The sequence below is a fragment of the Sorex fumeus genome, unplaced genomic scaffold (genome assembly GCF_029834395.1).
Source record: "Sorex fumeus unplaced genomic scaffold, SorFum_2.1 ptg000061l, whole genome shotgun sequence".
Lineage (NCBI taxonomy): Eukaryota > Metazoa > Chordata > Mammalia > Eulipotyphla > Soricidae > Sorex > Sorex fumeus.
In genome coordinates this window covers 12407805-12420233 of record NW_026606118.1, presented here as the reverse complement: position 1 = coordinate 12420233, position 12429 = coordinate 12407805, and the positions used below count along the sequence as shown (strand labels likewise).

Genomic DNA, 12429 nt, shown 5'->3' with positions numbered 1-12429 from the left:
TCCAAAAATAGCCCTTACATTAGTTTTTTGCCTTCTGCATCGCACCCAGCGATGCTCAGGAGTTACTCTTGGCACTGCACTCAGGAATTAGTCCTGGTGGTGCTGGGGGGACCCTATGGGATGCTGGGGATTGAACTTGGGTCGGCCATATGCAAGGCAAACACCCTACCCGCTGTTCTCCAGCCCCTAGCCCTTATGTTTTGATTATTATGTACATTATGTTGGATGGAAGCAGATCTTAAAAGCCTGCTTCTTTGTACATTTTTTTGGTAGTTATTTGTCTCCTACCTTATAGTTTCAAAGTCAATTCTTGGGAAAAAATAAGAATAAAAATATAGCCAGGTGTAAAATCTTATCACGCCGAAGGTTGTGTGTTCACGGGCTCACTGGACGGCACTGTCTCGCCGCCTGCTTTCGGTGCTCTTGAGCCGCTGTGTGTGGCCTGGATTGGAACGACTGTTGGCCAAGGGCAGACAGAAGAAGAAATGGGGGCCAGGCCGGTCTATATCAATAGTAGTTTATTCCAATCCTCTTCACTCCTGTATTTCTCTGCCTCCTTCTCTCCTGGGCCCCAGTCTTGGAACCTCTCTATTTCTGGCTCTGACTCTGGATCTCTGGAGCCCGAGCTCTCTCGCTTCTGACTCCCTTTCCGAGCTTACGTCTTAGTTTATATAGCAGTCACATAAGGCGGTGACATAAAGGTGGGTTGAATACTGACGAATCAACAAAGAGAGGTAAGACCACTCCTCCAGGAGATTAACTCAAGGATAAAATCTCATCTACAGAGATTACTTCAGATTAGATTAGTAGGAGATCCACCCAAGGGTGGGATCCCAACAAGGGTGTGTTCTTCCCTCAGTTAGTAATCTACTTAAATAGTTGTAATAAATCTACTTCTAATATTTCTAGCAATGTCATTCTGTATGAGCACAGTAAGAGATATAAATTTAATTTGGTTCTTCCTGAGAACATCTCACTATACATTTTGCAGTCCTCAGGCCAGGTTAATCTTCCTAGCTCCAGCAGGGTCCTAGTCTTGTTGTTACTTACTTTTGGATCATGACAGCATTTGTCCATGATCATGCCCTCAACTTATAGTTGAGTATCGTGGCTCTTTGGCCTGGCCCATTTCGATGCCAGGGTAGCTCACTGCTTGCCCTGGGTCTATTCAGTCCCTCGTCGGGACCCTGCTTTTGGGGTGCTAGGAACTAAGGGCAACTGAGTCAAGAAATCAGATGCCCAGGAGTAAATATTATTCGGAGTCAATCAACTCCCAAGTTACAAAGCATAATATTAACTGTCTTCCTGTGTCCACACAGAAAGGACATTGCTTACAATACAAGTTCAGTGTTCTTAGATGGGTGTGACCTGACAAACCTAAGCTACCTGAGGAAGGACAAAAGAGTGTTATCCTACAGCCAGGAAAGGGAATCTAATAGATTTTCTGATGGTTTATAAATTAATCTCGTTGATATATGGAGAGAGGTCCACCTCATGCAAAGACTTTATGTGTATTTGCTGAGGGTTTGATGATGGTGGTGGTGGTGGTGATGATGATGATGATGATGATGATGATGATGATGATGATGATGATTTTTATTAGTTTCGGTTTTGGGGCCACACTCAGAAATGCTCAGGGATCAGCCCTGCCTCTGTGCTCCAGGGGGCCATCGGCAGTGAATTAGAGCTAGCCGCATGCCAGGCAAGCATCTCACCCCCTAGACTTGCCCTTTGAGCCCTCTCTGATGATCTTCTACCCCGTGTTTGTACCATACAGCTCAGGGCCCAGAAAGAAAGGCTGGAGAGCCGAGAGCTGCACGTTAAGCTGCTGCGGCAGAAAGTCGCACAGCTGGAGGAGGAGAAGCACATGCGCACGGCGCTGGCGGTGGAGAGGGACGAGGCCCAGCTCGCCATCAGGAAGCTTCAGAAGAAGACGGACAGGCTGCAGAAGGAGCTGAGCGAGTGTCGAGAATCCAACACGGCGCTCAAGGCCCAGCTGGCCGACACTAATGAGTTGAAGGCAAGTGCAAGACAGCATTTCCTTGTGGCTTTTCACTGATCCTAATAAAGGTGCATAAAAAAGAGAGACAGCTTTACAACATGCACATGGGGGAAGGGGTGTTGTGGGCAGTGGGGGATGGGGACTAGAATGGCCTCTAATTTTGTTTGGCTTTGGTCCACACCCAGCTGTGCTCAGGGCTTACTCCTGGTTGTGCACTCAGGGATCACTCCTGGTGGGTCACGGGGGACCATTTGGGCTGCCAGAGATTGAACTCAGGTTGGCTGTGTGCAAAGCCAGCATCCTGCCCACTGTACTATCTTTTTTTTTCTTTTCTTTTTGGGTCACACCTGGTGATGCACAGGCGTTACTTCTGGTTCTGCACTCAGGAGGCACTTCTGGCGGTGCTCAGGGGACCATATGGGATGCTGGGAATCGAACCCGGGTCGGCCACGTGCAAGGCAAATGCCCTATCCGCTGTGCTGTCTCTCTAGCCCTGTACTATCTTTTGATAAAAAAATATTTTTTATTTTTTATTGAATCACCGTGAGATACAGTTACAAAGCTTTCATGTTTGAGTTTCGGTCATACAATGGTCGAACACCCATCCCTCCACCAGTGCACATTTTCCACCATCAAAGCCCCCAGTATCCTCCCAGAATTGGCAGACAATTTTCCCCATACTCCTCTCTCTCTCTCTCTCTCTCTCTCTCTCTCTCTCTCTCTCTCTCTCCTTTTGGACATTATGGTTTGCAATATCCACTGTACTATCTTTCCATACTCACGGCCTCTGATATTTTAGCGTTGTTAGAGGAAGGCCACCCATCAGCCTTTGAGATCAACTTTGTGTGTCTTCAGTATTTGAAGTGAGGATGTAGTTGCTAAGAGAAAGGTCAGTCAAAATTGGGTGATGTTAAATAAAAACATGTCTTCAGAGTGTAGTGACTGTGAAAATAGGGATCTTGGAGAGATTTTTGCTTGAGGAATGAGAAAATGTACATGCTAGCAAATGCTACCACAGATCAAAGAACCTAAAGACTTTGTACATTTTGAGGTGGGGGGACACCCACTCTATAGTGCTCAGAGACCTTGCAGTGCTGGGGATCAAACCTAGATGTCTACCTGCGCAGATGTTTGCTCAGATGTGTAAAGGTGTGCCCTAGCTCATTGAACTTTTTTTCCCTGAAACTATCATTTATACACTTTGGAATATCCACCTCTTCCCTGTTGTTGGACTAGATTGTTTTAGGGATCTTAGCAGTTTTTTGTATTTTTGTTTGTTTGTTCTTTTTGGTTTTTGGCTCATCCCCAGTGCTCAAGGCTTACTTCTGGCTCTGTGCTCAGGAATCACTCCTAGCAGCCTGGAAGGGTCAGATGGGTGATATGAATAGAACTCAGATCGACTATGTGCAAGGCAGATACCTTACTTACTGTACTAACTCTCTAGTTCCAGTACTTTCTATGTAAAAATTTCAATTATTATAGTTTAATCACATGTTCACAATAGTGTTAATATTTATGGTTTGATGTACACAGTTACTTCACCTCACCACCCCCAGTGTCCACGACCCTCCACCAATGTCCTCATGTTACATCTAGTTTCATCATTTTTTTCTTAAATTGCATTCTGTGAGAAAATTAGTCTGGAATACCAGTTCTCCATTTTTCCAAAAAGAGAATAAAATGTGGTCAGGGGAAACAGGAAAATACACAGATAAAGCTACTGAAAATATCATTTCATAAATCATGGGAAAAAAAGAGGGATAAAATGGTACTCATTCAAATTTTACCTGTTTTAGGGGGTATGGTGCCGCCAGCAGGTCAATCTGTGCCCGTGAGGCGAGTGCATCAGCAGCCTCATGGCACCTTCAGACTTCCAGATACCCCAAAATTGCTGCTGTGCCTTTGGCCAGACTCCAAAAACTTGGGGCAAAGTTTACCAAGAAAGTGAACGGCCAAAAGTTAGGTATGTGGGAAACACACCCACAAACCACCTCTGGCTCAGCTATATAGTTGAAGGCATGACCTCTCTGGTTCCTGATCAAACTGCTTAATGGCCATGATCCCAGAGACTCAGAAACAAATCTCGAAACCCAACGGCTTTTGGCAGAAATGCATCTGGTCCCCGCAGTAGGTTACCAGCACCAGGCCACACCAGGTGGGAACAGGTTTCATGCCTTGGCCTGTTCCCCTTGGCAGCCCGGTGGCCGTTATCCTCCAGAGGGAGTCAGGTTTGGGCCCACAGTGACGAGACATGTGGGGCCTCATGGGATGGGGATGGGGTGGAGCCAGCTCTTTCCCCACGGGATGGGGATGGGGTAGAGCTGGCCCTTTCCTCCCCGTCCCAATGAGACCCCGAGTTGCCACTCGCAAATGGCCTCTCTGGCTCCATCAAGCTACTTAATGGTCATGATCCCAGAGACTCAGAAACAAATCTCAAAACCCAGCGGCTTTTGGCAGAAATGCATCCAGACCGTAGAGTAGGTTACTGTTGCCGGGCCACCCCAGGAGGGAAAGGGTGCTGTTCTTCCGCCTGCTCCCCCTTGACAGCTCTGTGGCTGCCCTCTGCCAGAGGCCATTGGACAGTTAGGTTTGAGCCCACAGAGACGAGACACGCGGGGCCTCACGGGATGGATGTGGAGCTGGCCCTTCCCCCCACCCCAACGAGACTCTGAGTTTTCTCCAAAGAACAGCCTCTCTGGCTCCTGATCAAGCCATTTAATGGCCATGATCACAGAGACTCAGAAACAAATCGTGGAACCCAGCGGCTTTTTCCAGAGATGCATCCAATCTCTGCAGTAGGTTACTGGTGCTGGGTCACCCCAGGTGGGAATAGGTTTCATGCCTTGGCCTGTTCCCCCTGGCAGCCCGGTGGCTGCCATCCTCCAGAGGCCACTGGACAGTCAGGTTTGGGCCCGTAGTGATGAAACACATAGGGCCTCATGAGATGGGGGTGGAGCCTGCCCTTTCCTCCCTGTCCCAACAAGACCCCGAGTCGTCACCCACGAATGGCCTCTCTGGCTCCTGATCAAGCTGCTTAATGGCCATGATCCCAGAGACTCAGAAACAAATCTCGGAACCCAGTGGCTTTTGGCAGAAATGCGTCCGGACCCCGCAGTAGGTTACTGTCACCGGGCCATTCCAGGGAGGAAAGGGTGCTGTCCCTCTGCCTGCTCCCCCTAGGCAGCTCGGTGGCTGCCATCCTCCAGAGGCCATTGGAGGATGAGAGTACTAGAGAGAGAGTAATGTGGAAATCATCTGTTCCACAGGTAGGGGGAGGGTGTGGGATGAGGGTATACTGGGGTTTTTGGTGGTGGAGAATGGGCACTGGTGAAGGTACGGGTGTTTCATTGTATGACTGAGACTTAAACCCAAAAGCTTTGTAACTGTTCTCACAGTGATTCAATAAATAAAATTATAAAAAATGAAAAAAAAGTAAGGTGGAGTTCATGCCCAATTCAATCAGCTAATCAGTGGCTGAATAAATAGCAGTACTGCTACATAAAAAAAAATCAAAGCTTTTTAAGGGAAGGTAATTTAAGACATTAATTTTTCTGTTCTTGTAATTTTTTAAAAAAATTTTTATTAGTGAGACATCATGAGGTACAGTTGTAGACTTACAAATTTTGTGCTTGGGTTTCAATTATACAATGATCAAATACCCATTGTAATTTGTTTTTTATTTTTAAAAATTCACCTGTCTTGAGAGCATTTTAGTGGTTATGAAACACCACACTTAAGGTGTGTCTTTGCACAAGTCTGCTTTTTAAAAAAAATTAAGACATTTCTTTTTTTTACTTTTTGGGGAATTTAAATCTCAAGATAAAAGCTTGAATTTTGATATTTTGATAAATGTTGACTTTGACAGTCGTTTGAGATCTACAGATAAATTGTCAAGACAATAGAAACTCTTCACCACAAGTTTGCAATGTTAGTGTCTCACATGATAGGAAACTAAGAAATGAGTGTTGGAGTTAAATCAGGAACTCCATCACATAAGTATTGCACATTGCAGAAATGAAAAAAATTTATAAACAAAACCTATTTTTTTTATGTAAGAGTACTGCTATTTATTCAGCCACTGATTAGCTGCTTGAATTGGGCATGAACTCCAGACTTACTTTTTTCCCCCATTATTTTATAATTTTATTTATTGAACCACTGTGAGAGCAGTTACAAAGCTTTTGAGTTTAAGTCTCAGTCATACAATGAAACACCTGTACCTTCACCAGTGCCCATTCTCCACCACCAAAAATCCCAGTATACTCCCATCCCACACCCTCCCCCTACCTGTGGAGCGGATGATTTCCACATTACTCTCTCTCTACTTTGATCACATTCAATATTTTTGACACCAGACCCATCATTATTATTTGGGATTTTACCCCAACACTCAGATCTGCTGAAAAGGCAACAGTAGACAATTTGTTTTCTATTGCTGGTTAAGAATAACATATGATGTTGCGTGGCTGCAGTAGTGGCTGTGCGATTTTGAAATTCTGAAATTTTAACACTTAAATCTGGATGGATTTCTGCCCAAACCTGCTGGGTTCTGAGATTTGTTCCTGAGTCTCTGAGTACAGGAGCCAGAGAGGCCGTTCGTGGGCAACGACTCGGGGTTACAGTAGGGTGGGGAGGAAAGGGCCGGTTCCACCCCCGTCTCGTGAGGCCCCATGTTTCTCGTCACTGTGGGCCCAAACCTGACTGTCCAGTGGCCTCTGGCGGATGGCAGCCACTGAGCCACCAAGGGGGTGCAGGCGGTGGGACAGCACCCTTCCCCCCCTGGGGTGGCCCAGTGACAGTAACCTACTGCGGTCTGGACTCATTTCTGCCAAAAGCCACTGGGTTCTGAGATTTGTTTCTGAGTCTCTGGGATCATAGCCATCAAGCAGCTTGATCAGGAGTCAGAGAGGCCGTTCGTGGGTGATGACTTGGGGTCTCGTTGGGGTGGGGAGAAAAAGGCTGGCTCCACCCCCATCCCAAGAGGCCCCGCGTGTCTTGTCACTGCAGGCCCAAAACTGACTGTCCAATGGCCTCTGGCGGATGGTGGTCACCGAGCCGCCAAGGGGGAGCAGGCGGAGGAACAGCACCCTTTCCCCCCGGGGGTGGTCCAGCGACAGTAACCTACTGCGGGGTCTGGATGCATTTCTGCCAAAAGCCACTCAGTTTCGAGATTTGTTTCTGAGTCTCTGGGATCATGGCAGTTAAGCAGTTTGATCAGGAATCAGAGAGTCCATGCCACCAAGTTTATAGCTGAGCCCGAGGCGGTTTGTGGGTGTGTCTCCCACATACCTAACTTTTGGCCATTTACTTTCTTGGTAAACTTTGCCCCAATTTTTTGGGTCTGGCCAAAGGCACAGCAGTAATTTTCCAGTTTCTGGAAGTCTGATGCATCATCAGGCTGCTGATGCACTTGCCTCACAGGTACAGATTGACCTGCTGGCGGCACCTACCCCCCAAAAACTAAAGTATTTTTACAAGAAACATTTCAACTAGGCCTGGAACCCTTGTTCCTGCTTCCAAGAGAAAGAACACAAGTTTGTAACTTGGATGAGATTCAGCCTCTCTCAATGGAGGTAATGAAACAGGTTACAAAGTCAGTAATCTATTCATAAGGTTTTTATGAGACAAAGCTTGTATGTACATTTGTGCGCGCGCGCGCGCGCGCACACACACACACACACACACACACACACACACACACACTAGCATTGCCTTCATTAGGAAAACCCAGCCAACTAGAAGTACGAGAAGGGTAATGTCCTTTTCAATCACTTAAGTGGGAGGAAGTCACTTGATGCATTGGAGGAAGTAACTTTCTGAAGGGATTATCCACTATGTCAGCTTGGTTAAACACCAAACAAGTATGATGGTATTTCACTCATCTATAAAGTGAATGGCTGAGCGACTGGCTGGCAGTCAGTCAGAAGCAGCGCCTAGGACTTCTCTGAGTGGAGTGAGATGAGCTGGGTGAGGCCCATTTTTATGGAAGACTTGAACGGAAAAATGTTTAGCTTTTCCCTCAGGTCATTCACATCTTTTGTTTCCTTTCCTTTCCTTTCCTTTCTTTCTTTCTTTCTTTCTTTTTTTTTTGGTGGACCATCTGTACTTTTTGGTATGGTCCCTCACTTTATGTCTACTTGTCTGTCATGACCCTCAGCTCATAGTGCTGTGTCTTCCTCAAGACAACATTGAGGGGCTGGAGCTTAAGAACAGCGGGTAGGGTGTTTGCCTTGCACACGGGTTTGATTCCCAGCATCTCATACAGTTCCCTGAGCACCGCCAGGAGTAATTCCTGAGTGCAGAGCCAGGAGTAACCCCTGTGCATTGCTGGGTGTGACCCAAAAAGTGGAAAAAAAAAAGAGACAACATTGAGATAGTAAACGTGTTTTTCTCAGTGAGTCTGGCTTGACCTAAGTTCAGCCATTTTGTGAATGTCATCCATTTTATGAGTCCAGTTTTTTTTTTTTTGGACCAGGAAAGACAGAGCAGCGGTGTACACATGAAAGATGGGCTCCCTCAGTTTTCCATATTGTCTGTAAATATTTCTGAGTGCTCACTCCATTTTGCAAACCTTAGATTTCTGAAACAGGTGTTTATTTCTCCAGTTCACCAGGTAAAAATAGTTACTTGAAGCAAATATTTAATCTTTGATAAAGACTCACTTCTCTGAAAATTCCTCTAGTTATCCTCCAAGGGGCTGAGAAGGAAGATGTTCATTTTCTTGCATTTCAACTCTAACATTACAACTATTGATACCATAAGTGACATGTTGAGTGACTGAGAACCTCTTCCCAAGAAGCCCTTTTACCACCATTGCACTATCATTGTCTGTGGACCAAAGACTGTTCCACTGTTCGGTTCCCTTAGTATCCGCACAAAGACAAGAATAGCTCCTACACATGGCATTGCATGTTAGCTACCCAGGCTTAGAATTGAGCAAGGATTGATAAAGTGAATTTGGATTTTAAAACCAGGGAGTAAATTTCATGTAGGACACTTTCCATCGGAAGAATGTGTTCATAGGTTACAACTTCTTCTAGGAAAGGCCCAGTGGAAGGAAAGGTGAACATTGGTGTAAACGCTAACATAATGAGCAGAGCATAATTCCACAGAGCTGGAGCAGAAGGGAATATTGAAAAGACTGGAAAATTCTTTCTTTCTTTCATTCTTTCTTTCTTTCTTTCTTTCAGATAATGTAGAGTACTGCTATTTGTTCAGCCTTTGATTAAGCTGATTGAATTGGGCATGAAATCCACATTACTTTTTTTTTTTCTGCATTTTGGGTCATACCCGGCAATATACGGGGGTTACTCCTGGCTCTTGCACTCAGGAATTTCTCCTGGCAGTGTGTGTGGGACCATATGGGATGCTGGGAATTGAACCTGGGTCAGCCTCGTGCAAGGCAAGTGCCCTACCTGCTGTGCTATCGCTCCAGCCCCTCCACATTACTTTTTTTTAAAAAAACTGCATCACGTGAGGTAGAGTTACAAAGCTTTCATGTTTGAGATTCAGCCCTACAATAATGAAACACCCATCCCTCCACCAGTGCACATTTTCCACCACCCACATCCCAGTCCTCACCCTGCCTCTACGGCAGACAATTTCCGCCATACTCTCTAATTTTGGGCATTATGGTTTGCTCGAAATTTCCCACCACCATTCAAGCCTACCTGCCAGAGGCAGATGCTAGATAATTTATTTTCCATTGCTCATTTTGAATATCATGAGAGCCCTCATGGCCGCATTTGTAAATGTAAATTTCTAGATTGTAAATGGTTGGGTTCCAGAGACATCTCTGTATGGCACTAATCCGTTTTGGGATTCAATTGGGAGTCTCTGGACCAGGGCTGTTGGTGCACTAAGATAGCACCTGGGGGCAAATTGTGGGTGTGACAGTCAAGGACTCGAAAATTCTTAATAACTAAGTGGGAATGCCATCCTGTTAGTCTGATGTGCTTATTTAAGAGGGGTTAAATAAGATATTCCTACAAGGCTATTGGTGTGCTTGGAAAAGTCTGCTGGTGACTGAAAGTCCCTACTTCCGCACCCCCAAATCTCTCCATTGTGCCAGCGGGGACACCGCTTCTTATGCGATAGAATTACTCCTGCCTGCCAGAGAATTCCAGAAGCTTAACTTAGAAAGACAGGAGACACTCAGTCTTGCTGCTTATTTTAATTTTATACCCCAGTTGTAAAATTGCCTCTTTTCTGTGACCGAGTCCCCAATTTCTGTAACGGGCTCCTGTTTCCGTGATTTCTTCTATGCCCCAACTGTCTGTTATCTCAGAAACCGTTTGCTTTCCTTAAGGCTAGTGCCCTGCCTTGCTTTTGCCAATCTCTCTCCAAGGAATGGAAATTTCTTCTCTGATTCAGGGTGGCTGGACCTCTGAAGGGCTCTATGACATTCATTTGCAGGTCTAGCCAGTTTTCAGTACGTGCCCACCTGTTGCCAAGCTCAAATATCCTAAGAGACTTACCACAAAGTTTGAAAGAAATATTAGCTGCCATTTGTACTCATTTAATCACTGAGAGCGGAAGTTAGCCGATGGGACTTTCAGAATCACAACAGGAACCAAAAGCAGTACTGGCGTGCTCAAACAGAGCACGGGAAGCCAAAAGAGGTGATAATAACGGAGCAAGACATTCCCAATTTGTGACTTCCGGGAACAGTGTCTCGCTGAGAAAAAGTGAAGAATCATTTAGCACCCCCAGAATATAGTGTGAGTATGGTGTGGAGTTCAGCTCCAGGCAGGAGGTATTGTGTAGAAGTTCAACCGGGCTCAGACATTTATCTGAACCTTGGATGATCTTGGTGTCATCACAGCTCACTTTCTGTAGCAGAGAGCAGAGCCAGGAAAATGGCAATTAGAAACTCATCTTATGTTTTTTTTAATATTAATCAAAATATATTTATTTTTATTTATTTATTATTACTATTTTTAATAGTGAAACACCATGAGGTACAGTTGTAGACTTACAATTTTTTGTGCTTGGGTTTCAGTTATACAATGATTGAGTACCCATCCCTCTACCAGTGTCCATCCTCCACCTCCAGTGCTCCCAGTATCCCTCCCACCTCCCTATCCCCCCATCCCACCCCACCCCTGTGGCAGGGCATTCCCATTTGTTGTCTCTCTCCTTTTGGGTGCTGTGGTTTGCAAAAGAGGCATTGAGTGGCAATCATTTTGGTCTATAGTCTACTTTCAGCATGCTTCTCCCATCCTGGGAGGATCCTCCCAACACCCTTTATTTGGTGCTCCCTTCTCTATCTGAGCTGCCTTTTCCCCTAGCATGTGTGGCTGACTTCCAAGCCACGGAGTGAACCTCCTGGTACTTATCTTGGCTATTCTTGGGTTCTTTAATGGTACAAGAAAAAATTTAAAAAGTGGAGTTCTAGTTCCAACCCTACCGGATATCTGTTGGTGGACATCCCTTCTGCTTGGGGGAAGTCAGTCTTTGGTTCCATTCAGGTCTTCAACTAATTGGAGGAAGCCAGCCACATTATGGCGGGGCAATTTTCTTTACTCATTCATTTTAATGTTAATTGCTCCCAAACGAGCCTCACAGAAATCTCTGTAATGATGTTTGACTAAGCATGTGGACATTGTGACCCAGACATTTGACATATAAATTAACCATTACACTTCCTTTTTTGTGGCTTAATAATTATTTTGGTATATAACTATATCACATTCTGCTTATCCATTCAACATTTGGTGAACGTTTGGATTGCTTCCACTTAGACTGTGAAAAATAAGCCTGTTATGAGGATTTGTGTATAAATTTTTGCATGCATTTCTTTGTCCCCCACCCCCTCCTTTTTGCAGTGCCAGGGATTGAATCCAGGGTCTCACACATGCAGAGAAAGTGCCTTATTGCCGGATCACGTCCCCGTGTTACATTTTTATTTCTGTAGCAAAAGCAAGGTTGAGGCCCTTGATGCTTAAGTTATCCAAATCTCTCTTTTTAAAGAACCCTGCAGAAGTACTTCCTGAGTTATGCCCCCCAAAAGTAGATTTTTCCCAAGGAATTGTTATCCATTTTTGAGAGAAAATTATTTTTTTATGGTTTCCTATTCTTGTGTTGATTCAAAGTTATTTTATAATATGGATTACAGATGTAAAAACACTCTAGTAATTTCTTCATATTTTAATCCATTTTTGGGGGCTTTCTTGGGGGGATCACACTCAGTGATGCCTAAGGGTTACTGCTGGCTCTGCACTCAGGAATCACTCCTGGTGGTGCTTGGGGGACAATGTGGGATGTCGAGAATGGAACCTGAGTTAGGTGCATGCAAGGCAAACTGCCTATCCACTGTAGTATTGCTCCAGCCCCTAGTTTGATCCTTACTTTCATAAAATATAAGCTAATTTAGAAGTTAGAAGTATAAAAATGAATTAAAAAATTAGAATATTGGGGCTGGAGCA

General features: G+C 45.1%; 1 protein-coding gene across 1 annotated transcript in view; it reads left to right on the top strand.

Annotated features, from left to right (window-relative positions):
* Positions 1 to 12429, top strand: part of CCDC170 (coiled-coil domain containing 170) — a 123349-nt gene that overhangs the window by 89798 nt on the left and 21122 nt on the right. The window contains exon 9 of the mRNA XM_056126319.1: positions 1778 to 2020. Coding sequence (XP_055982294.1) covers positions 1778 to 2020 — 243 coding nt within the window. The remainder of the gene's footprint in view (positions 1 to 1777; positions 2021 to 12429) is intronic.